Below are 26,240 nucleotides of genomic sequence, written 5' to 3' on the forward strand. Positions count from 1 at the left end.
TATACACACACACATACAATGGAATATTATTCAGTTTCAAAAAGGAAGGACATTCTGGCATGTTACAACGTGGATGAACCTTGAGGACATTATGTTAAGTGAAATAAGCCAATTATAAGACACATACTATATGATTCCACCTATATGAGGTACCTAGAATAGTCAAATTCATAAAGGCAGAAAGTAGAATGGTGGTTGCCAAGGGCTAGAGGGAGGGGTAGAGTTGTTGTTTAACAGGTACAGAGTTTTACAAGATGAGAAGAGTTCTGGAGATTGTTTGCACAACAACATGAATGCACTTAATTACTACTAAACTGTACTTAAAATGGTTAAGATGGTAAATTTTACATTATGTGTATTTTATCACAATAAAAAGAACTGAAATGAATTAGTTATTTCTAGGAAAAAACAATAAATTGTAATTGATTTTTTTTGCAAATAGATGGAAATTAATTGTCTGATAGAAAATATAACCCCAAAGTTTACAGTTTAATGGACTTGTAGAACATTAACCATTTTTCCTATTTAACTTTGCAATCACATTCCAGTATTTTGTTTTCTACTGAGTACTGACAACATATTTCACTCCATATATATATTCCTCTACTGGGCAACAGAGCAAGACCCTGTCTCTAAATAAATAAATAAAACAAGCTTCAGTCCCCGACCTCACCTCTTCCCACCCTCACATTTCAAGCCTCAGAAACAACCAATTCCAACTCTTTTATCTATTTCTTCTATATTTATCTTGATAAATAACATGCTTATATTGTTATTTCTTCATTTCTCGATTTTGACATTATGTATTGTGTTTTTGTGATGGAACATGAAGATTTAGCTCCCAAGCAGCACCTCCCCCATCCCCACTTCATCCGCCTTTCCCTAAACTCTTCTCATCCCTCTCCCCCCAAACTTTCTCTTTTCTCCATTCTTTCAATATAATTCTATCATTTTGGTTAAAACAATATTCATTGCTTATGTTATTATGGCCATGTCAATATAGTTCACAGTTGAGCCATATGTTGTACATTTTCTTTCTTTGTTTTTTTTAGAGAAAAGAAATGGCGTGGCTTTATTGCCCAGGCTGGACTCGAACTCCCCGGCTCAAGCCATTCTCCCACTTCAGCCTCCCGGGTAGCTGGAACTACAGGCACGTGCCACAACGCCTGGGTACATTTTCTTTCTTGCACGTTTCTTCCGTCTTCCTGGACTTAATTGCCTCTTTTTTTGTTTGCCTAGTTTTTTAAAAAATTAACTTCATTGAAGTACAGTTACGTAAAACAAATACACCTATTTTATATGTATGGTTCAGTGAGTTTTGATGAATATATACACCTCTGTAACCATCACCTCCATCAAGATATAAAACATTTCCATCACCCCCAGCAAGTTCTCTCCTGCTCTTTTGCAGTCAACCCACACCCCGTCCCAGACAACCGCTGATTAGATTCTATCACTAGAGCCCAGTTTGACCAGTTCTTGAATTTCATGTAAATAGAATAATTTTTTGAAAACTATACTTCGAAGAGACTATTAAAAAGGCAATTATAGATCTGTGTAATAGGTGGAAATATGCTCGAAGAACACAAGACCTGCTCTAGTGTTGTGTCAGTGAGGGATTCTTGGAAGAATTAAAAGAACAAACCACTACAATCGTCATTAGAAAGAAGTAACCTGGAGTAGAAAGAAGAGTTGTGGAGGGGGAGGGACACATGGTGGGGGGATAGTGCAAGCAAGGGGGTGCCAGGCAGAAGGAAGAACTTGAACAAAAACTTGGGGGCAGGATCAATCCCATCTGGACTCAAAAACCTCAATTTCCTAACTTGTCTCCATTTTATTACCACGGAAAGTCATATGCTTTCCAAGTTTTCCCCAGTCTAAGCAGGACAATTATGAATAAATAAGATATCCACCAATGCACTTCGGTGTGTTCCCCCCATTCGACTGTAAGTTCTTTGAAAGCAAAACTTCGTAATTTAACCCGTGTCATGTAGTAAGCATTAATAAATATTGGTTGAATTGACGAATGAGTGACTGAGAGAATGAATGAACTCGCGCATACACGCCCACAAGTCCCTGAGGAAATGGTCGCCCTCGGAGGTGCAAGTCCTGCCCAGAAGCCCTAAGACCGCGGCCTATGCTGGGACCGATTCCAAAGGCCGAGGAGACGCTCTAGGCGAGCATCGCGCTCTTTGCACGACGTCGCTCTGGCCGCGAGGACGCCGCTCTATGGTTGCGGGGGAGGGGCGGGGCCAATGGGCGGCTCAGGGCCTTTTTGTTCCGACGAGGCGGGAGCGCGCTAGGCGCGTGCGTGTACGACAGCGGTTGGCGGCGCGCGGACGGCGTCAGGCGAGTCGAGGCGCGGCGGCTCCGGACTCACGGAGCGGCAGGCTCAGCGGTCCCTACGGCCGTCGGCGGCCCGGCGGCCCGAGATGTTGTCTGGGAAGAAAGCGGCAGCCGCGGCGGCGGCGGCGGCGGCGGCTGCCGGGACGGAGTCCGGCCCGGGGACGGCGGGCGGCGCTGAGAACGGCTCCGAGGTGGCGGCGCCGGCCGCGGGCCTGTCTGGCCCTCCCGAGGTCGGGCCGGGGGCTGCCGGGGAGCGCACGCCCCGCAAGAAGGAGCCTCCGCGGGCCTCGCCCCCCGGGGGTCTGGCCGAGCCGCCGGGGTCTGCCGGGCCTCAGGCCGGGCCTACAGTCGTGCCTGGGTCCGCGACCCCCATGGAAACGGGAATAGCAGAGACTCCGGAGGGGCGACGGACCAGCCGGCGCAAGCGGGCCAAGGTGAGTCTCGACCCCTCCCTGGAACGACACAACCCGGGGCCCAGCTTCCCCGAGGCTGTCCAGCCCTCACCCGCCACCCCGGCCTCGGGCCTTCAGCCCCGGGACCGCCCGCCCCACCTCCCCTGCAGCTGGTCGGGCGGGGTGAGAGAAGGGAAGGTCTCTGCCTGGGTTGAATACGGTCTTTGTGTGGGGACCCGGGCGACGTGCGGAAGGGGAGACCGATGGTTGAAGGCAGGGATATTTTTACTTATTACCTCTTGTACACCTTTTCATCTCCTCAACTGGGAAAAATGGCTCCCTGACGTGGGGTTACGGTCGGCGTTGTTGGAGACATCACTTGTTTGTCCGCGGATGTGTCTGGAAGCTGTTGAGCCAGATCGATGGCGTTTCGGCTGGGTGCACGGGGGGGCTGTAGGGTGATGCTAAAGAAACCGCCTTAGCCACGGAGACGGAAAAGAAAGGAACATTTTTCTTTTTTCTTTTGCGCCCTTGCTGGATGCTAGGAGTTTTCTTCTTTTTTCTTTTATTCTCTCATCTTACTTTCGGCGCAGGTGAGGGAGCTGATTAAGAGGGCTGATATCAAGACAACGATATTTGCAATTTACAAGAACTAATAGCAAGACAAGGTGCAAGTACATGGGAAGAAAAAGATTTGATTCCGAACTGACAATAACTGCTTACGTTTCTGTGTGCCCCATACTGTGTTCAGCGTATCACCCATCACTTAAAAATTTTTTTGCTAAACACCAACGGGCAGGTATTGCTAGCCTCATTTTAGGAAAGAGTAAACTGAGGCGCACGGTTTAAGCAACTTGCCTAAAGTCACAAAGCTAAGTAAGTGGTGGAACTTGGAATGTAGCCCCACATTTATGTTGTTGACAGGGTATCATCAGCCCCTTGGAACAAAGGACTACGTTGGACACTAACAGTGCGCACGGCACTGGGGCAGTATTAGGGCACAGACTTTAGGGCACAGACTTTTTAGACTTGGGCCTCTTCTGGAGATTTCATGGTCTAGTTGAAACAAAAACTGGAAATATATGTGGATATGAATAAGTAAATGTTTAAATAAATCTGTAATTTAAATAATTTATGCTTATAACAAATTATTTGTGATAATTTTTAAGTGGAAATACCAAGTCAGTGTGTATGAGGAGCTTCTTGAGATGAGTATTGTGAGAGCCCTCAGATTCAGCTACCCACCTGAAAGATCGCTACAAAGCATACCCAAGTACTGGGTAAAAGGCCATTTTGGAGGAAAGGGTTTTTGGAGCTTTTACCAAAGCATGATTTAGAAAAGTACAGATTAGTGACCCCCACCCCTCAGAAGGGCAGAAGTCCAATGGCATTTTTATTTTACTATTTCAATAGACAGTGTGGCCAGAAGCCATTGTGGTAAGATATTTTTAAAAACATGTTTATTGAGGTACTTTACATATGATAAAATTTGCCATTTTAACATGTACAAATCAGTGGGTTTTACCATATTTACAAGATTGTGCAACCAGCACCACAGTCCGTTTTAGAACATTTTCATCATCCCCCAAAGACACCTATATCATTAGCAGTCAATCCCCATTCTCCCCTAACCCCAGCCCCGTCTCTATGGATTCACCTATTCTGGACATTCAATCATATAACATGTGGCCTTTTGTATTTGGTTTTAGCATGTTGTCAAGGTTCATCCATGTTGTAGCACTTCCATCCAGTACTTGATAACTCTTTACGGCTGAATAGTAGTCCATTATATGGATACAGGGCATGTTGTTTATCCATTCATCATTTGATGGCCATTTGGGTTTGTGTCCACTTTTTGGCTGTTATGCATTATGCTGCTATGAACATTAATGTACAGGTTATTGTGTGAACATTTGTTTTCAGTTCTCTTAGGTAGGTGTCTAGGAGTAGAATTGCTGGGTTATATGGTAACTCTGTATTTAATTTCTTGAGGAACTGCCAGTTTTCCATAGCAGCCACACCATTTTACATTCCCACCAGTAATGTATGAGAATTCCAGTTTCTCTATATCCTTCCTGACACTTGGTGTTGTCTGTCTTTTACTGGTGGTTGTGAAGTGGGATCTCATTGTGGTTTTTTTTTTTTTTTTTTTGAGACAGAGTCTCACTCTGTTGCCCTGGCTAGAGTGAGTGCCGTGGCGTCAGCCTAGCTCACAGCAACCTCAGACTCCTGGGCTCAAGCAGTCCTACTGCCTCAGCCTCCCAAGTAGCTGGGACTACAGGCATGCGCCACCATGCCTGGCTAATTTATTTTTTTTCTATATATTTTTTTAGCTGTCCGATTAATTTCTTTCTATTTTTGGTAGAGACGGGGTCTCGCTCTTGCTCACGCTGGTCTCGAACTCCTGAGCTCAAACAATCCGCCGGCCTCGGCCTCCCAGAGTGCTAGGATTACAGGCCTCATTGTGGTTTTGATATGTATTACCCTAATAACTAATGATCTTGAGCATCTTTTCTTATTGGCCCATTTGTATATCTTCTTTGGATTTCTATTCAAATCCTTCGCTCATTTTTAAAAACCGGGTTGTCCTTTTATTGTTTTGTTGTAAGAGTTCTTTATATATTGTGGTTACAGAAGTTTTAAATTTTTGGTGAGGTCCAAGTTACGTTTTTTCTTTTGTTCCTTTTGATTCTGGTGTTACATCTAATAAAGCACTGCCTAATCCCATGTCATGAGGATTTACTCATATGTTTTCGTGCAAGAGTTTTGTAGTTTTAGCTCTTGCATGTATGTCTGTGATCTTTTTGCAGTTAATTTTTGTATGTGGTGTGAGGTAGGGGTTCAGCTTCATTCTTTTATATGTTGTCCCAGCACAATTTATTGAAGACTGTTCTTTCCCCCATTGAAAGATTGGCACCTTTGTTGATTAACCATAAATATAAGGGTTTATTTCTGGATTCTATCCCATTGATCAATATTTCTGTCCTTATGCCAGTACCACACTGTCCTGATTCCTCTAGCTTCATATAATAATAAGTTTTGAAATCAGAAAGTGTGAGTTCTTCAACTTCCTTCTTTTTCAAGATTGTTTTGGCTGTTCTGTGTCCTTGGCAATCCCATATGAATTTTAGGATCAGCTTGTCAATTTCTACACAAAGGCAGTTGTGATTCTGATTGTGATTGTGTTCAATCTGTAGATCAATTTGCGGCATGCTGTAAGAATTTTTTCTTTGTAATTCTCCTTTGTTGTAATTCCTCTTGTTTTTGTTTTCATTGTGATTAGCTCTTAAACTTTCACAAAGAAAATGTGTTAATGTGTTTATTTTGGGGAGCAATTAGGAAACAAGAAGCAAGGGAAACCTACCATTCATAGCCAGTCTTGGGATCCAGAGGAAACGCCTCGGAGGATAGAGAATATCCATTTAAGGAGTAAAGAGCAAGCTGGGGCCAGTATAGACAGGTCTTGCTTTAAGAGTTCTGATGTGTATGCCAGTTATATATCTATGTTTCGTGACCTGGAAGCTAATCCAGTTTTGTGGACCCTCTTTTTAAAAAATTACATGATTATGTAATCAAAATTAGGTGTAGGGTATTGGCTGGGGTCCATGCATTTGAGTGGTCCAGAAGCTTAAGTTTTATCAGTTTCAAAATAAACTCACTTCTGGATGTGTGTATGCTAAAGTTATGGCAAAATATTTAAGGGTTGAGATTGGTAAGTTGGGTTGGGACCTTTAGGAACACCATACTGCTTCAGGAATGGTGGTCTAGAGGTAGGCCTTGAAAGCAAGCAGAATTTAGAAAAGTATTCTGGAAAAGGACAGGCTTTTTGGAGTTATGTATTTCATCTTCCATGGTTTATTTTCTCAGATAAATAAACCCTTGTAAGGTTATTAGGTTTAGAGATAATATAAACAAAATACTTGTTGCAGTGTTTGACATATAGTAAGTGGGTGACCAGTAATTAAGTACTGGAAGTGGAAGTTGCTTGAAATACAGTACAAAATGGTTTAAGAAGCCACAAAGAGTCCAGAGTGGACAAATGAATGTTGGAAACAATGGGCAAATTAATTTAATTGGAGACAGAGATTGTCTAGGAGCAAGATAGATTGATAGGATCTGTAGTGTTTGGGTTGTAGAGTTGTGTCCAGGTTGTATGTAGAGAGCACTAGATTTGTGCTGTCCAATATGGTAGCCAGTAGTCATGTGGCTATTAAGTTTAAGTTAAAATTAAAAATTGTTTCTCTAGTCCCACTAGCTACATTGTAAGTGCTCAAAAGCCACATGTTCCCAGTGACCACAGTATTCGAAGCACTGTTACAAACCTTTACATTATCACAAAAAATTCTATCAGCCCTAAACTAGACTGAAGTACAGACCATAAGTGCTGTGAGCATTCAGAGAAAAGGAAGATACATTTTTAAGTTTAGAATAATTAGAAAATAATTTGCAGAGCAAGTGAGCCTCAGATTTTAGTCACTGGATTAACAGAGAAGATAGTAGTTTTTAGGAAGTTTAGAGGTGGGTAGAACAACATTGAGAGCTTTTTGACTAGTGCATTAGAAAGTGAGTAGAAGTAAGTTTGAGTAGTTAGAACCAGAGTTTATGTGCTAGTTTGAAAAATTTGGTGTTCATCTCTTAAGCTATCAGAAAATATGTTATTTGGCAAGTTAATCTGGCAGTTGTGCCCTAGATGCGCTAAAAGAGAGAAGGATGAAAAAAAAAAAAAGACTGGTGCTTTAAGGTCATTGGGGAGTGAATGTATCATTGTAGTGAGGGTGGAGTTGAGAAGGAAGACACTAGAGATGTAAGTTTGAGAGTCATCAATGTAAAAGAAGGAATAATTACCCTACTCACACATAGTCTGCCTGTTGGGACATCTCTATGTCCTTGGTTGTAAGTAATTGTAGAACTTCTGAAGTCTCTGAGGTTTTCACTTAGGGTGAGAGATTACTAATCCTTTGGGTTCAGGTACCTATTGCTTTTCTCAGGGGAATAGTTTTTAGTTTTTAGAGTTTGTATGATTCTTTCAGATGGTTTTAAAACTTTGTTAAATGTGGAGACCCTTTTTAAGAAAATAAAATTTTGTACAAGATCCCAAAAATAAAGTACTAAAGTATTAGGTAGTGAGAAGTTTATAACATTTATTGTAGTTGTCAGTCTATGAGAAAATGAGGCTGTTAGTAAAGCCAATTTGAGACTGGAGGTTAAGCAAGATGGTTGCAGTCTTGCAGCTTTAGAATCCAATTTTATTTCTGGTTTTTCTTGTTGTTTTTTGTGAAGTATTGTGACAGTCCAGTACTGATTGATAAATAGTGCAGAAGGTTTTTTGTTTGTTTGTTTTTAGTTTGCCTTGTCATCATCTCAGGACACTCTCAGTTGTACAGAGGTGGTAGATGAAACTTCATTCTTAGGTCTACCCAAAACTGAGTTACCCAAGCAGTACAAGTTAATATGTTGGTCTTAGGGTTAAGGTTTGGTTTAATAACATATAAGTGTATATTTATTTGTTTTAATAATACATTTAAAATTAAAATAACAAATGAAATCCTGAAGAACCCTAGGGTTTTGTGGAATAGTTTTGTTTTTAAAAACTACTATTAGCTGGGGACTGTGTCACATTCTTGTAGTCCAGCTATAGCTACAGGAGGCTCAGGTGGGAGGATTAATTTGAGCCCAGGTGTTTGAGGCCACAGTGCTGTAAGATTGTGCCTGTGAATAGCCACTGCATGCCAGCCTGGGCAACATAATGAGACCCTGTCTCTAAAAATAAATAAATAAAGGGAAAAAAAATTAATACTACTGGATGTGCTTGCTCCTACTTGTAGGTGTTTGCCTAATTTTTTTCCTGACGACTAAGAGCTCTCTCTAGACCAGCCTTCTCCAAGTGTATTTCATGTTAATAATTACTTCTTTGTCAAAACATTGGATTAAACAATGTCGAAAAGATTTTTTTAAACCTGCCTCATCACTGACAGAGAAAAGATTATTTTTTTGCTGCAAAACTTCTCAGTACCTTTAATGTGCATTATGATCTCCTAGAGGGGACCTGTAAAGAATGCAGTTTCCCAAACTTGATCTTGGATCCCTTATTCCTTCAAAGGGCATAGTATTTAATGGAACATCCTTTGGGAAAACCTGAACTACTGCAGTAGAAAGGATTTTGTAATATTTGTGTTCGTCTCAAAATTTGCACATTGCCCAGTTCCATATTAGGCACTTAAGTGATTATCGAATGAATAGGATTGATGGGCAGGGGATCAAAACACTGAAACTTTGGAGAAGGGAAGGGTCAAGCTGTTAAGGGGTAAAAATGAGAAAGAAAACTGCATACTATAAACATTTATTACATTTTCTGACCCCATTGCCCCTTTGAAACCGTTTTTCCTCCTGTCTGCTTTTTCATCCATTGTCTTAAGATTTATTCCTACAGTTTATCTTAGTCTATTAGAATAAGGTTTAGTATCATCTACATTTCTGTAGGTTTTATTGTAAAGAGCCTCTGTGAGATGGCCACCTGGTCAGAATCGTTTAGTTGCAACTAGATTTTCAGTTTATTAGGGGCATGGACCTACTCGTTCATGTTCTCCGTTGTGCCATGTACTCAGTGTTCATTATTTTAGTAGGTGAATATTCATATGTTAAATGAGATTCTTAGAGCATGATGGGTCAGAACTAGACAATTTATTCTTTTTTTTTTTTTTTTAGGGGAGAGGATCTTGCTTTGTCACCCAGGCTGGAGTGCAGTGGTGTGATCGTAGCTCACTGCAGCCTCGAACTCCTGGGCTCAAGGGATCCTTCTATCTCAGCCTCCCAAGTAGCTGGGACTGGAGGAGTGGACCACCATGCCTGGCTAATTTTTTATTTTTTGTAGAGATGGGAGTGGGGGTGCGCGGATGTCTCTCTGTGTTGCCCAGGCTGATTTCCAACTCCTGGCCTCAAGTGATTCTCCCGCCTCAGTCTCTGAAAGTGCTGGGATTATAGGCTTGAGTCACCATGTCTGGCCTATTCTTAATTTTTGTTTCCATTTTTTAATTTAATCCCTGTTTTTAGTAAAACTCTTCTGCCTCCCCAGTTAATCCCCTGTCCCCCACATCTTGTGGTCCTACCATTTAAGAGAAGAAGGAGACAATATAAAAGTAGCCAGCCATCTGGCGCTATTTCAAAGATATTTAGCAAGTTAAAATATGTTACATTCACTATAATCCACAGGACAGTTTATTTTGGAAACCTAATATGTTAAGTATGCTATATGTGGAAACCATGTTGTCTTTGCTCTATCTCCACACCTAATACATTGCTTTTATTTTAGTCACTGTATGTTTTTATTGACTTTGTAATAATTAAAATCTTTTTATTAAATCCATAATAGAAAGCTATAGTTTCTGTGACTTTCTGGAATCTTAATTAGGGTGGAAGTCACAATGACAATTTGACAGTGTTCTAGTGTTGATGACAATCTGTAATACCCATTTTACACATTTTGGCCAACCAGTACATAATACAGTCTTCCCTGCCCTGTGCTCCTTTACCCCCAATGACACATTCACTAAGGCTGCTTCCTCTTTTTACTAATGACCTGCTTCTTTCTCCTTTATAACCAATGTAAATTAGTAGGGAGACTTGTGGCCTCCATTTCCACATCACTTACTCCTTAATTTGTTGTAATAAGGATTCTTTGCTCATCATTCAGCTTTCTTAGGTGCATTTTTTTAAGCAAATACACCTTTTTATAGTTTCAGTTTGACTGTTATTTGTAACCTTTATTTCCCACCTCTCCCCCGCATTTCTTTCCTGGAATTCTTTTGCTATTTTCCCATGGAATAGTAGTTAGAAGCACAGGCTTGACATTAAACAGACTTGATATTCTAGTTAACCATATTTTTGTCTAACTGAGGATTGTTTTAACCTTTTGTTGAAACTTTCAGTATGTGAGTATGATACACACAGTTAAAAATTTTCTTTAGAAGTTGTAGGAGAGCCTTAGAGTCAATAACCTTGAATGTCAGTGCTGTGATGTAAAAGTTATAGATTAGGCTAAACCTGAACTGACACCAGATTGTTCCACGAAGACTTTTGTTTTTAATAACTGCCTATTATAAGCTGGCTTGCTCCTTGTTATATGCTTATTACCCTTAAAATTTCAGGGTAGAAAGCAGTTCACATGCACTGATGGTTCCAAATAAAGTCCCTGATTTTAGATGTTCACGGTATTTAGCTTTCCCTGGTATAATCTCCGTCTAGGTAGAGTACAGAGAGATGGATGAAAGCTTGGCCAACCTTTCAGAAGATGAGTATTATTCCGAAGAAGAGAGAAATGCTAAAGCAGAAAAGGAAAAGAAGCTTCCCCCACCACCCCCTCAAGCCCCACCTGAGGAAGAAAATGAAAGTGAGCCTGAGGAGCCATCTGGTGAGTTGTATTATAGTTTCCAACCATAGTTTTGTTTTATCGTAGAAATAAGAATAAATGGATTTATTCCCATTCTGCAATATTATTTATATCTTCATCTTTGGTGTATACTCTGATATCGGGTCTATTGCCATGTGTGTCTTTGTGTGTGTACATATACATATATATGTATGTGTGTATGTGTGCACATACACACATACATAGTGGTACTGATATTCTTTTTGTATGTGTCTGTGCACATATAGAGGAGGAAAGTAAAGGATGGGAGTGGAAGGACAGTGGCAGTATAAGGTGATGGAAAGTAAGAGAAAATAAACAATTGAAGAAAACATATAGAAAGCCAAATCCAAAGAAGCAAACCTCTCAGTGACAACTCTTATTCTGAATTTTGAGATAGAGTGATTCAGAAATTGTTCTGGCTAAATTATGCATTTACCACATAGTTAGATAATTTCTGAAAAAACCTTCATGGTGTGTGCCAATTTTGAGAAGTGCCTTTTCCTGGTGAACAAATGTCAAAATGTATTCTGGGGTCAAAGAATCTGAGCTCATTTAAGCTTCCTCAGAGCCTGAAAAGATTCCTGGAGTCTGTAGTATTGGTTTCAGAGCTTCAAACTATTGTAATATCTCCCCTTAGTCCTAAGTCCTAGCGTTCTGAGGATGTTGGGGCCAATCATGGATACCCTTCTGTTTTGGAGAGACCAAGCAAAAGCAAAATATTAATTTTTTGTATCTTCTGCCCTTCATGACATTTCATTAACTCTTCTTGACTTTGAATGTTTACTAAGTGCCTCTCTGTGAAATAATTTTTGTATTTCCAGTAGCTCTAGGCCCACTCACCAGTTCTATTAGCCCTATTCTTTTTAAAAACAAAATGCTCAGACCCATCCACTATATCTTGCATGACTTTCATAGGTACCCAGATTAAGAAATATTTCATTTGAGAAGTTTTATCTTTTGTTTTAGCCTCTTTTTAAAAAAGATTTTTCTCTTCTATGGTATTATCATAAATTACCAAAAGTTATTTTATTTAAAAAGAAAGACAAATGTTAGTAATGATGCTTCATTTGATGGGATTACAACTCATACTAATTTAAACTTAGATTGGGAGTTTATCAAACAAAGTCTGGCTAAAACTCTTAAAAATCAAAATTTATAATTTACATGATTGTAATAAAGTGTAATAAAGGAATACAGTTTGAGAATATTCAGAAAAAGGTAGATTAGATTCTGGGTTCAGTTCATCTCAAGAGTCAGGGGTTTTCTAAGAACAGTGGTTCTCCTAAAACTTCCTTATATAATGGTTTCTTGGACAATTCTTTGTGAGAGGGTGTGTAGTCTCAGTGGTGCATTGCCTTTGGGACTAATGCCCCTCAGGCAGTTGTAGCCTTCTTTGTACCTCAACATCATGTTCTCTATTTTTGTTGATTTTTCTTCCTCCTCTTTCTGTTCTTATATATTTAGCTCTCTTCCCGTCTGTCCATTTCTCCAGCCTTTCCCTTCACCCCTCTGTTCCTTTCTTTCCTCTGTATTCTTTTTGATTCTTGCTTTTCTGCCTTTGCTGTAGCCCTGTGAATGAGATACATGGGGATAACCCTTTTGTTATCTATCGTAGCTCAGGAGGCTGCTGCTATCTTAGTTCAAGGGCTGTAAGTATTATGCAGTGATGGTCTGATATCTCAGATGCTGCCTCACTTTTTTGTGTATGATTGTCAGTGTCTCCAGTAAATAACTGATTTCCTGTAGGTTACAAGTTGATAAACATTTCTTTGTCCTCTGAATATTTTAAACCAAGTCTTAGTGTTGGTATTTTCTTTTTTGTGAAAGAGATTTTAAAAAATTTCGTAAGTGTCAGGCACCGTTTCCACAGAAAGTAATGTCTTAACGAAGGGATTTAGGATTTTGGAAACTGTCTTTATTCTGATGTGTTCTAGTTAATTCTCATCCAGAGGATTGGTTTAAATAAGTTATCTTCGTATTTTTTTGGAAAGTTAATTTTTTGTTTAAGTTGAGGATATCATCAGTGCTTAGAAATCTGTTGAAAGTAGCCAAAACTTGCTAATATATTATTTATGGTCATGAAAATAATTATTTTTCCTTTAAAACAATTTAAGATTTTTTGAAATTTCTGGGGCGAATTAGGGGCATACTTTTCCCTAGAAAGGACTAGCAGTCTATAAGCCTACACTACTTACTAGTAGTTTAGAAATAGACTGGGCCCTGATAGTGAATCATGAACTATTATCAGGTGAGTTAAGTATTGGGAACTGTCCAGGGTTTCCAAATCTGTTGTTGTCTTGTCAGAACCAGTTCTTTCACGAGAGTTTTTAGTCAAAAATTGAATGAAGCATTGCCATATGAATATATTAAGATCTTGAGAGATGGATATGGGTTTGTTTCTTTACCAAACCTTTTCTTTTTCTCACTTCTTTTAGGTAATCACTAGAAATGAACTTATTCTCTTAAATAAGGTTTGCGTACATTTCATTCTTACCAACTTTTAAATTTGTTTAGAAAATTTTGCTTTGCTTTCCACAGTTTTAATCTTAAGAAGAAGAAAATGTTTTAATTATGAAGGTACAAGGTATTCTGAAGTCAATGGGTCAAATGATTTGACTGGAGAAGGTTCTTCTAGAAGAGTAACGAGAGGACACTAGAGAGGAAGGTTGGAGCCATGTTCTGGATAGCCTTGGTTGACTAAGCCAGGCTAAGGAATTTGAGCACGAGGAGGGTCTGGCCAGGGGTTGCACTGAGGTTTTTTTGAGCGAGGGGGGTTGTACTGAAATACATGTTTAGGGGAGATCAATCCGATATGCTCTGTAAAGGTGAGCTAAAGGAGTAAAGAGACTGAGACTGGAGAGATAATTGACACTATTTTGGTAATTGAGTTTAGTGGATTTTCGTCGATGGAAAATGTTCTCAATATCAAGGTTGAGTTTTTATGGAAACAAGAGGTTTGGGTTTTTTGTTTGTCTGAATGGGTTCATTTAATTGGGAGGACATTCTCTGTTTTGGCTTAAACATTGTTTTTAGATACGTTAATTTTTGATCATAACTTAAGGTGGTATTGTAGTCCTATGGTAGTCAAGATGGGTAAATAATGAATTTTTCATACTGAATATTGCTATTTTTATTTAAAACTTACCTCGTTTTGTTTTGTTACACATTTCCATGCATTTTCATATTTACTATACTTTTGAATATATTTGTTTTAACAAATGATGGTTTTATTTGGTTTCATAATAACTTCTGTGTGATGACGAAAAAGTGTTTTTTTAGGTCATGGCAACTGGACCTGAGTAGATTGTCTTCAGGGTTGAGTGTGTTTGGTTATTAGCAATGTCACATAATAGTGGCGCTTCTATAAAATAGAGTAAACAAACTCTTATTCAGTTGGACTTTACTGGGTTAGATTAATTGCCCCTCTGTTTAAGGTAGCCTTCTATTCATTGAAGAAAAGCTTTTTTCCTTTCTTGGCTTGGTTTGTTCCTCTGTGTACCTTAGATTATTCCTCAGTGAGTTTCACATTAGTGAGGCTTTCCTATAGTAACTGATTTCCCAGCATTTAGTTTTTTTATTTTCATGTGAAAACATTTAATTTTTTTTTCCTCCTGCCTTTTAGCAGTTAAAATTTGCCAGAAAAATCTTACTAGTTTGTTCCTGGATTTAAATTTTGTATTGGGTAACTTTTCACTAGAGGATTGTGGTTTAAGAAGATATATTCTATATTGAATTAGAAGTAGCTTAGTTGTGCATAGCCTGAGACTTGTTCTAAAATAAGTAAAAGGGAATTTGAAATGGGCTATTAAGATGCCTTTCTTAAGCTTCTTCAAGTTAATGGATTTCTCAGTATAGAGACATCAGAAGTGTGTATATGTATGTCTGTGTGTGTGTATGCATACTATTTTTATAGGCTCAGTGATGTGCTAATACTAGCTAATGAAGCTCAGAGGCTTCCATTAAGCCATTGGTTAACTCTTCAAATAGATTTTGTTAGATATGGTTATCTGATCAGTAACAGCTCTGTATTATAATTTATCTTATGTAAAGACCATGAGAAAAAAATCACATTATCTCTTTGTATATATTCTTACTTGTACCAGAGGAAATTCTCTTCTCTATTTGTATCAGAGGAAGCTCTCTCTGTTCTCTATTATATGTTGTAATTTTGGAAGCTTGTATATGTGTGTTTGAAAGAGATAAAAGCTGTTAAGTAAATTAACAAACATTGGTATAATTTTTGACAAGAAATTTTGTGTGGATTAAATAAATTTTGGGACCTGTTCATGTAATAGTCATACTGTAGGTTGAAAGTGTTTTTTTAAAAAAAATCACAAGAATGGCGACTTTAATTAGTGAAAGTGCTAAATTATGAAAATACACAAAATATATGGGTAGAAGAATTTAGTTTAAGATTCATTGAAATTTGATCACAAATGCTGTTATAATGAAAATACCTTATAGGACAAAAGATTGATGACCAAAAGTTTGATGAATTGTTTAGTAGAGCAAAAATCCAATAGGCAAAATTTTTTTGACTGTCCTTTGGAACTTGGTATAATAGAATTTAACCTGAGAAGAATTGAAGATTCATTTTCTTACTTTAAAAGAAAAATCAATGGTCCTAATATTTTCACTTTATGTTTGTATTGTTCTTTGCTTTTATAAGGTACCCTGATCTCCCCTGCGACCCAGTCGTGCTGATTGCAGCCAGTACAGGCTTGGGTGGTGGTTGCCAAGCACTGTGTTTGGCAGCGTGGATAGTTACGGTCAGAGTTCAGGTGAATAGTTTCGCATTTTATCATGCTGTAACTATTCTCAGGTGGCTTATCCCAGGCTTTTCTCTCTGATTTCTCCCTTCATGCCTGTAGGTGGAATCAGAGAGCAGGACTAGCTTTCAGGTTTGTTGCGAATTAACTCAGATTACCTCCACAGAGAACATGGATTATAGGATTCTGTTACATCCCCACGCCTAGCAGGAGACCCTCTTTTGATGATCTACCAGAGGTGGCAGGGAAATTTATTCCTGGCGAGAGTTGTCTGTGTTGCCATTTTGACCTGTTGGTGTAAAATAAATGCCTGAAATCATTGGAGTTCTCATTATATGAAGTATGGTGCATACATTCAGAAAATAGATCTAGGATTAATCTTCCTCCCCCCTCCCTTTTTTTTTGAATAGCATCATTTCAGTGTTCTCATTTGGAACTATGTTCCAAAATGACTTACTGGAGGACTGAGAAAAAATGTGGCAGGCTGAAAAGGTAATCTAGATCAATTCAATAAAGTTCTTATATTCTTATATTTTGAGAGATACTATAAATGGACCAAGATATATATAATGTACAACACATGGTCCCCACTCTCAGATAATTTGTAGCCTTATATATACAAATGTATACATAAATGTGTGAGAGAAGGCAAAATACTCTTAAGCATTACAATTCAGTATAAAAATTCTAGTGGAGGCCGGGCGCGGTGGCTCACGCCTGTAATCCTAGCACTCTGGGAGGCTGAGGCGGGCGGATCGTTTGAGCTCAGGAGTTCGAGACCAGCCTGAGCAAGAGCGAGACTCCGTCTCTACTAAAAAAAAAAATACAAAGAAATTAATCGGACAGCTAAAAATATATAGAAAAAATTAGCCGGGCATGGTGGCGCATGCCTGTAGTCCCAGCTACTCGAGAGGCTGAGGCAGTAGGATCGCTTGAGCCCAGGAGTGTGAGGTTGCTGTGAGCTAGGCTGACGCCACGGCACTCACTCTAGCCCGGGCAACGGAGTGAGACTCTGTCTCAAAAAAAAAAAAATTCTAGTGGAATTTAGAGGCAGAAAGGGTGAAGGGTAGAATATCGATATTAATAGTATGGAGGGGAAATATTTAAAAAAGTAAAATAAAGACATTTTCTGAACAAAATAAGATTCCTCCAAATGTGGTAGTTCTTCATTCGTGTCACTGTACGCACATTAATTGTACAACTATAATACTTTGTTTCAGACACAGTGATAGATTCTAAGGGTTCAAATTAGAGACTACACCCTCCTGCAAAGAATTCACAGTCCAGTTTAGGATTACAGATAATAATAATTAGCTACAATGAAAGAAACAATACAACAAAAATGTATACAAAGTATTGTGAGAACTCAGAAGTTTTTATTTTTTAAATTGACAGATAAAATCGTATGTATTATGCACAACATGATGTTTTGAAATATTTATACATTGCGGAATGACTAAATGTAGCTAAGTAACATGCATTACACCTCACATGGTTATCATTTTGCGGATGAGAGCTCTTAACATCCACTTTCTTAGTGTTTTCAACTATACTCACTATGTTGTACAACAGATTTCTCAGAAGTTATTTTAAATAATGTTTCTCCCCAAAAGTGGGTTTTGGAAATGTTGTATTAAACATGAAAGAATGGAGTTGGGCTTTTATGAAGTATTGTTGGAGCCTTGATTTTTAACTGTTTACTGCTTTTAGCTGATAAAAACCATTGAATCAGGTGCTACCAGTTTATGTTTGGTCTTTGAGAGACTGAACCTGAGATTTCTTAATGACTCCATTTCATTGATTATTTTGTTTTACTTTTTATTAAAGCAAAATGATTTGTTTAGCTAAGTAACTACTTTATTTTTGTTATAATTTCTCTGGATTCTCTTTGCTGCCATCATTTATTTGGTCTGATCATGGTATAAGAGAAGAATGGGATCCTTTGTCTATGAGAATTTTCTCGTCTACAAATGAGACTTGTTATGAGGATCAAATGAGAAGATGTGAAATCCAGCTTTATGTATTATATAAACATCTTGTATTTATTAAACACAAAGTTAAACCAGGAATGGGGTGGATTGGTGTTTTATTCAGAAAAAAAATCAGGCCACTTCATGGTCTAGGTAGATATACATATGCTACATTACTTTTGGAAACTGTTTGGAATGTACTTGTGGTAGCCCATTTTCAATATGTCACTTATGAAATAGATCATTTAAAAAAAACTGTTAGCAGGGGTGTTGGTGTTGTATGTACTTAAAACTTTTAAATTAAATCTTGGTATCTAATCATTTATGTTAAATTGTAAGAAGAATGGCAGATCTTGGTACTTTCTAATATAGACTTTCCTCTTCTCAAGAGAATAATGTAACTGAAATCCATGTATCAGCTATTGAGATATAACAAATGTTAACATTTTTGCTGTATTTGCTAATCACAGAGGTTTTAAACATTTGAAGATAGGGTTGTATATTTGTTTTCGTGATGTTTGTAAAATCTTAATTGATGATAGAAAAACACATATGATTAATTAATGCTTAAGAAGTCGTATCTTCCTCCTAGAAATACCCAAGGTGTATTTACAGTGAAAGGAGCCTCTGATCACGTCTGGGAAGATGTAGATAGCCAGAGTTCCGAAACACTGTTGCCTGAGCAGGACAAGGGGATTCTCTTATTAGGAAACTCATTCATCTCATTATTATCAGGTGTAAAACATTACAGTGGTTCTTTAATAGAAGGTTCAGAATAAAGTTTAATATTGTCTTTTTTTAAAACAGGTGACTAACTAGAAAAGTAAGTTTTGTTATTAGCCGCTCAGACATACCTTGATCTTGGTAGTTGGACAACATAACATAGCATCTGAATTGTAAGCTTTGGAACATTTTGGAAAGCGAACGACAAACCAAGACTGCAGCAAAATAAGTAAGGATCAGGAAAATCCCTGCTGTGGAATGTGGAGGGTAATAACGTGACAAAGTCAGTTCTTTCCATTGACTTCTAAAATCTTTCCTTTCTAGCTCGGAGGGCTTTTACTTTGTTTTGATAGGATCCCTGCTACTGAGCTTCTCACTTCTTCCCAGTGGAAGTCTTCAAGTACTTATCTGCAGTGTTACTGCTCCTTCATTGGTACAGTGGAAGTTCCAGGCCAACTCCTAGTTCCAACAGAACCATTATTCTTTTTTCTAGGTCTTCAGAAAGCTATTTTAGTTCAGTAATTTAAATGACAGTGTAACCTGGGGATTGCTATTCCAATTGGAATCCATAATTTCATTTTAGAAAATTTTCCTGGCAAGTACTGAGCAGTGTCAGTAGGTGGTAAAATACCTCTAGTGTGCTTCAAAGGAAGCCTGGAGTCTTTTCCTTCAGACCAGTTTAGTCTGCCTCTGTGATCCCAATTTACTTTACTTTGCATTTCTTCTAATGGCTATATATCATTTATTTGTCTGCCAAGAATCATAGTCAAAAAGTTAGCAGGCAAGAGATGCATCACTAGTGGTAAAGTTGAATGGTTTTTTATTTGTTTGTTTTTTGAGACAGAGTCTCACTCTGTTGCCCAGGCTAGAGTGCCGTGGCGTCAGCCTAGCTCACAGCAACCTCAAGCTCCTGGGCTCAAGCGATCCTCCTGCCTCAGCCTCCCGAGTAGCTGGGACTACAGGCATGCGCCCTGGTAATTTTTTCTATATATTTTTAGTTGTCCAGCTAATTTCTTTCTATTTTTAGTAGAGACGGGGTCTCGCTCTTGCTCAGGCTGGTCTTGAACTCCTGACCTTGAGCAATTGAATGGTGTTTTTAAGGCCAACTTTCACTACAGAGAGGACAGGAAGGCAACATAAAGTGGTGATAATCATTAATAACTCACTACCTTTCTCAGTTTTTTTAAAACTTTTTTGGGTCATTTGTCTCTTTTGACCAATTCCTTTTTGAAACTGACTTATGCTCATGAAATTAATCATGCATTTACAACGGCTTCAAATTCTCTGAGCCTGTGATTACCGCCATGCTATTTTAAAGTCTTTTAGCCCCTGCTTTGGGAGGCCAAGACAGGAGGATTGGTTTAGCCCAGGAGTTTGAGACCAGCCTGGGCAAACATAGCGCGACCCCATCTCTACGAAAAATTGGAGAGTAAATCGGGAGTGGTGGCATGTGCTTGTAGTCCCAGCTGCTTAGGAGGCTAGGTTGGAAGGATTGCTTGAGGCCAGGAGTTTAAAGTTGCAGTGACACTGTCTCTAAAAATAAATAAATAAAAGTCTGTTAGCTCCATTCTTCCGAGTTCTATTTAATTTCCAACCATCTTTAGAACATTTCCTTTAATTTTACTGGCCTAACTCCCAAATTTCCCATTTTGTTTGTACCATTAGCACTCTCCTGAACTTAAAGCCTTAGAGTCATCTTGAAAGTTCCTTACCTCTTTTATCAAGTCTGTTGTAAAGTCATGCATCTTCCTCTGCACAGCCCTTTTGATTTGTATGGCTTATCCATTTTTACTGTCACCTTTTTCTAGTGGATTTCACTCCCATCTAAATTATTTCAGTAGCCTGTCAGTTGGATTGCCTTTATCTAGGTCATCTTTTACCTCTTATCCATCTTGTACCAAGTGGTCAGATTAGTTTAAAATACAACTTGTTTCACTGCTTTTTTGTCAAAGATCACACAATTTTCCTCCATTACTGCTAAGATCCAGTTTAGGCTTGGGCACTGAAGGTGGCTCATTTTATCTATCCACTTGATCTTTCACTCCTCTTTGAGACCATCTCCTTAAGTAAGCAGGTGCTGTGCACATACCATGTCTGTGCTTTTATTCTCTTTGTCTTTGTAAATGTTCTGGACCATAATGGTGGCTTTACCGCCTCCCAACGTATCCAAATCTCTCTGGACTTGTTTCAGAAAGCTTCCCTGATTCTCCAAGTATGTGTTAGTTTGTTTCCTTCAAAAAAAAAAAAAAAGTTTCTTTGTGGATATTTTTCATTTTTCCCCAATTAGATTATAAACTCTTTCAAAACAGCATCTTTACCTGTTCTACTTTTGTGTTTGTGTTTTGCAGTTTTTGGATGGGTATAGTAAACATTGAATTAGTGAGATTATTAAATCAGAAATTCAACTAATGTGTTGATACATTGGAGACTTACATGTTCAGAGATGGTTTTAACTTTTGAAATGTTTTTTCCCCTGTGAATTTATCAAGTTCAATTGAAATCAATAGATTGGCAGTCACTTTTATTCTGTAAATTTGGCCATTTTGAAACATTGATCTTCTGTTTAAAAATCGTTGCTTCCTAGAAGATTTAGAAGTTTCTCAAATTGTTTGCAAAAGCTATTAATTTGAATGTGATTCCAAGAATCTGTGTTTTTGGAAACAACAAACCAATGATTCTCACCTCCATACTTACCAGATAAAAGTGTTTGAAAGTCAGTGTAGACTTCCTCTTAAGATGTTGGAAGAGTGGTGTCTTGAGTATTTGAATCAAGAGGACAAAACATCCAGTAATCTGACTATAACTAAAACACTTTACTGTTCAAGAAGGACTTATGTCAGATCTGAAGAAGTTCTAGAGGACAGCTGAAAGGCTGTTATGTGAAATAAACCAAAAAGATTTCATTTTCAATTTGGAGAAGATGTGTGCAGATAACCTGTATCAAGAGTTTCTACTTCAAGCTTGAGGATTTTGTATGTGTGTAGTGTGGTTGGGATGAAAACAAAAAGAAGTCTCCTGTACAGTGGTGCCAAGATCAAGGTGATATTAAAAAACTGCTTTTGAATATTTTCATTTTCTATTTTGAATTTGCACTAACAACCATACTTGCCTGCTGCAATGTGTCTCTGTGCCACTGTCAGAAGGAGACTCTGAGGCTGGAAAGACCCAAAGAGCAGACAAATACGGCATTTTGTATATGTATCCTAATCAGAGACGCTTCCTGGACACAAAGTTATCTACAAATGTTAATATGTGTGCTGTTTTTAAGAAAATGATGACTAGTTGGTTCAGAATACTACCAGTAAAGATGATTCTTTTCAGCTGTCTCTGGAGAAGTAGGCATTTTCAAAATACTCATGAGTGCAAAACGGTTAGAATGACAATAACAGCCTCATCCTTTATTTCCAAACAAGTTAAACCTTCATCAATTCAAGAGATAAATATCTTGTTTCTTAATTTAATTTTAAGCACTTTTTAGTTTTGTTTTCCATCACTTCTTATGTTATATGTTTATATTACCTTCTGCTTGATTTCCTTCTACTTCTCTGCTTAAATATTATACTTTGGAGTTTCATTTCTTTTTTGTTTTGCTGTTACGAGGGAACCCTTTTTAAAATCTTCCCGGGGTATTGAATATTTTCTGTACTTCTCCTATATATTTTTATCAAAGAACAGGATAAGAGTTTTTTAATGCCTTTTTTCAAAAGCAGAAGACAAAAAAGACTTCCTTACCTTGTTGCTCTTTTGCTCTTGTTAACCTGTTGAGCACGTAAGTCAGAGGTAGGAGATCCGTATTTCTATTAAGTAACGTTGACTTACAGAAAAAAATCAAGAGGTTATGTGTAAGTTAAATTAACTTATTCTATGACATGTAGTTGGAGAAGAAGGAAAATGATAGAAATAAGAAGGATAAAGTAGTAATTCAAGTTTAGGCTCGCTTGAAAGTGGTTTTTCATTGTTTTTATTTATCTAATTTTTTAGTCGTGGTGAGATGCCTTCATGACAAGAGATTGTTACTTTCATTTTTGCCAAGTCAGAAACATCGTTTGAGAGAGAGGAGCTGTTATTCCTAATGCTTAAAATTTTATTCTTAGAAACTATATATGTTTCATTGTTCTGATCCTCCCCTTCCCCCCTTTTTTCCAAATTTGGTGTTCTGATCTAGCTTGGTTCTATTTGGAACCAAACAAAACAATGGCAACATTTTTTCTTTAAACCCTATGAAATATTTTTTATGAATAAATCCAGAATTTGCTAAGAATGGATATTTCTGATTTAAACTTTAAGTACAATTTAAAATGTAGGGCCTGTGTTTTCAAGATAAGTCTACAGATTGAATTTAGTAATTGGATCATCTCTTCATGATTATATGCCCTTTTCCAAGGGCTGCAAACAACAAATGTACATTGTGCCTTGTCTGAGAAGCATAACCTCCTAGAATTAAAGGACCCTTCAGACAAGAGCATGGTGAAATGATCTTAGAATGAGACTCCATTCTACCTTCAAAACAGAGCATATACCTCCTAGCAACACGTTTTAATATTACTGTCAAATCATTTCTTATATTTAAATACCTCCTTATCCTTGAAGAAAGATGTCATTTTAAGTCTCACAGACCTTGGAGCATTTTTATAGTAAGGAGGCTATGTTAGTTTGACTTTACGACTCCCTTCTTACTCAGCTGGTGGTAATAATCTGTTTTCTTCTTGGGGAGTATTATTTTAAAATAAGCCATTTAATGAAGCCTGTCCAGGTTTATTTAGATCATTGGTAGGTGGTGCTTTCATATCTTCCAAAGATCACACTAGTTTTCCAATGGTGTACCAGGTGGTTAGAAGCTTAAGAGGATTGTAGCATCTGTCTTGGCAATAGATTTTGGAAGAGTCTGGAATACAATCTATCCTGACTTTTTAGGTTGAATTTTCAAGCTTTGGTTCTTTTCTTGAAGTTATTTCTACACTTTAATGAGGAAAATTTCTTAACTAGGCTTATTGTGTAGCTTAAGCTAGAAGCTCTCCCAAGATCTTGCCTGCCTTCCCTCCATCCCCTCCCACCCCCCCAAGTGTGTGTTTATCTGTAGTACTTGGCGTACACGTACAGAGTATCTTATGGTGTGTTCTATACTTTTATTGAGGAAGCACTGGCATATTCAGCTCTAGTACTGCCGATTTATAGTAATTGAAATTTCTTTTAGAGCTGAATCTTTTAGTTATACTCACTGCTTTGAAAAGGAAGAGAGAATTTTTCTTTAAAATTATCAGTCTTTTGCTTGTCGTCTTATATTTATTCTTTTTAGATAGAAAGTTAAAGGGAACTCCAGGTCCTAGGGTCCATGCCACACCCACACTCAGTCTAGCAACTGTTAGTAAGATGTTTGGAATCTATATTTTCCCTATCTAGACTATTAAATAAGATTGACAGCAAGGATTTAGTGATTAGAAATACTGTGTACTTTGTTCCATTGCCTTTCAACAAGAATCAGCATGTAAAGTTGAAATTTCCTGACCAGAATTTGGAAGATTATGGTGTAATTCCCTGGGCCTTGATTCCAGAAGAAGGAGCTCTCTGAATATGGGTTTACTAGTTGGTGGTGAATTCATGAGTCACCAACTATTAGGCCTTTATGTCCAGATATTATCTTAATTTATGGAGTAAGGTCCCTGAGTTCTCCTCTTTCCTTCCACAGGGCAAGCAGGAGGACTTCAAGACGACAGTTCTGGAGGGTATGGAGACGGCCAAGCATCAGGTGAGGGTGGCATTAGATGCTTGCCACTTAGTAGCAAGAGCCGCCAAGTCAGGAATTGATGCTTGCAAGTGTTTTTGGCTGTGGCATCCACATTTTAGCCAGAAGCGCAGGTGAAATTTAACCCAAAGGGCATAGTTGTATAGTAGGAGAGGGTGTAGCCAGAACAAAGGCAGCCAAAACCTTTTGAAGTCCTCAGGCCGATCTCAGCCCTCCACTCTTCTTCGTGTTTTTGAGGAGATGGCGGGTACTTTTCTCCCCTGCAGCCTTTATAGTAATAATAACCATGATATAAAACATGGACTTAGGAATCATGGGACCTTTAAAAGGAAAGACAGCTGTATGCACAGAGAGAGAAGCCACAGGCTTGAAAATCTTTTTAAAAGAGAAGAACTAGTGACTAGGACTAGTCAGAATAGCTATGCAGGCAAGCAACAGCTTTTTAAAAATGGTTATTATATGGTGTTGGATACTTTTTTCAATTAACATGACATAGTTAATTGTTTTGCAGTTTAAATCATGCGAAAGTTATCTTTTGGAAAAGTGTATTTGAAATGTTTCTTTTCATACCAAACAATATGAGGTTTTTACTTCCAGGAAAAAGTCAAGGATTTATTGGGGTCACCATCTGGAACAGTTAAAGTTTATTCCAGGAATCCTAAGTAATGCATCTGGATTTCATCCTTTGCTTCTTGAAGGATGTTTTTGTTTGTTCCAGTGCTCAAAGCTGGTTTGTTATATACATTTTGAGAGAATTGGAATAGGTATTCCTTCACTTTTGGAGGTTGTCACTTTCCAACTTCATTAAGTCTACTTTAAAATTATTTGTCTACTGCAGTTTGCATATAACAGGTCTTGGGAGTGTTTGTATTTTACAAATACAAAGATAGTTCAGTGTTAATACAGCAATTAGTAGTTAAGAGATCCAGAATGTTAGAAGTAGATTTCTTTAAACGCTGTTCCAAGGATTGCAGGTGGATAATCAGTATGTGCTTATCTTAGAGGAGTTAAAACCCTCTTTCAGAGTCTATCTGTGGCAGATAAACCTTCAAGAATATTTTCATCAAATGATGCACAATCAGATCTTCCATGGAATTGTTGAAGATCGGGGATAGCCTTTAGAGTTTTAATCTTAAAGAAATTGAGTTTTCTAGTTGCTTTTTGTTTTTGATTTGTTCTTATGTGCATATTTTCTCTTTTTGCTTAAGTAAACAATGTGTATTGCTGGAAGTAAAATCAGACTTTCATATAAAATTGTGGTGCTACTGACTTACTGTCAGTAGAACATGAGTTTTGAGTGTTGTCAGGAATGGTGGTGACTGTTCTGAACCCTTCAAGATCTTTCTTCAGGTCTTTGTCATGTTCAGAAGCCCGCATTTGTGAGACGATCAGTCAGAGTTACAAACGGGCTTATAAGTGATCAGCATTCTTATCTTAACACAGCCAAATGACCCTCATGGATATCTTGGGGCCAAGATCATGTCTTGACTTCTTAAAATCTACCTCAAAGTGGTGTACACATCCTAAATCTTAAAGCTAGAAGGGAGCTTGAGGCCATCCTGTCTTACTTCCTGCCTTCAAACAGATAGTATTGTATCACCCCTATTTTGTGGATTAGAACCTGAAACCCAAAGTTGTTAAATGAATCGACCAGTGATACACCAGCAGTTGTGGAGAAGGAGTAAGAACCCAGGGATCTTGCTTAGTGCGTAGAGTATTCCTTATACCCTTAGAATCATTTAAAATAGGCATTTACCTTAAAGATCAAAAATCTAAAGTATAAGAAATATGATTCTCCTCTTTTTTCCCTTTTTCTCTCTTCTCATCCTATTTTATTCTTTTATATGTAGATCCCATAGGCTTTTGTTTTCACTCTTTAGCTAGAAGTCT

General features: G+C 38.0%; 1 protein-coding gene across 2 annotated transcripts in view; it reads left to right on the top strand.

Annotated features, from left to right (window-relative positions):
* The first annotated feature begins 2,284 nt into the window (after nt 1-2,284).
* Nucleotides 2,285-26,240, top strand: part of KDM1A (lysine (K)-specific demethylase 1A) — a 58,487-nt gene continuing 34,531 nt past the window's right edge. The window contains exons 1-3 of one of the 2 annotated variants that reach the window (XM_012650912.1): nt 2,401-2,780; nt 10,980-11,145; nt 24,294-24,353. In XM_012650912.1, the coding sequence (XP_012506366.1) occupies nt 2,433-2,780; nt 10,980-11,145; nt 24,294-24,353 (574 nt within the window). In that variant the 5' untranslated portion in view covers nt 2,401-2,432. Of the gene's footprint in view, nt 2,781-10,979; nt 11,146-24,293; nt 24,354-26,240 lie in introns of both variants that reach the window. The other variant, XM_012650911.1, reaches the window with a different exon arrangement.

Source organism: Propithecus coquereli, unplaced genomic scaffold (assembly GCF_000956105.1).
Source record: "Propithecus coquereli isolate 6110/MARCELLA unplaced genomic scaffold, Pcoq_1.0 Scaffold341, whole genome shotgun sequence".
Taxonomy (NCBI): Eukaryota; Metazoa; Chordata; class Mammalia; order Primates; family Indriidae; genus Propithecus; species Propithecus coquereli.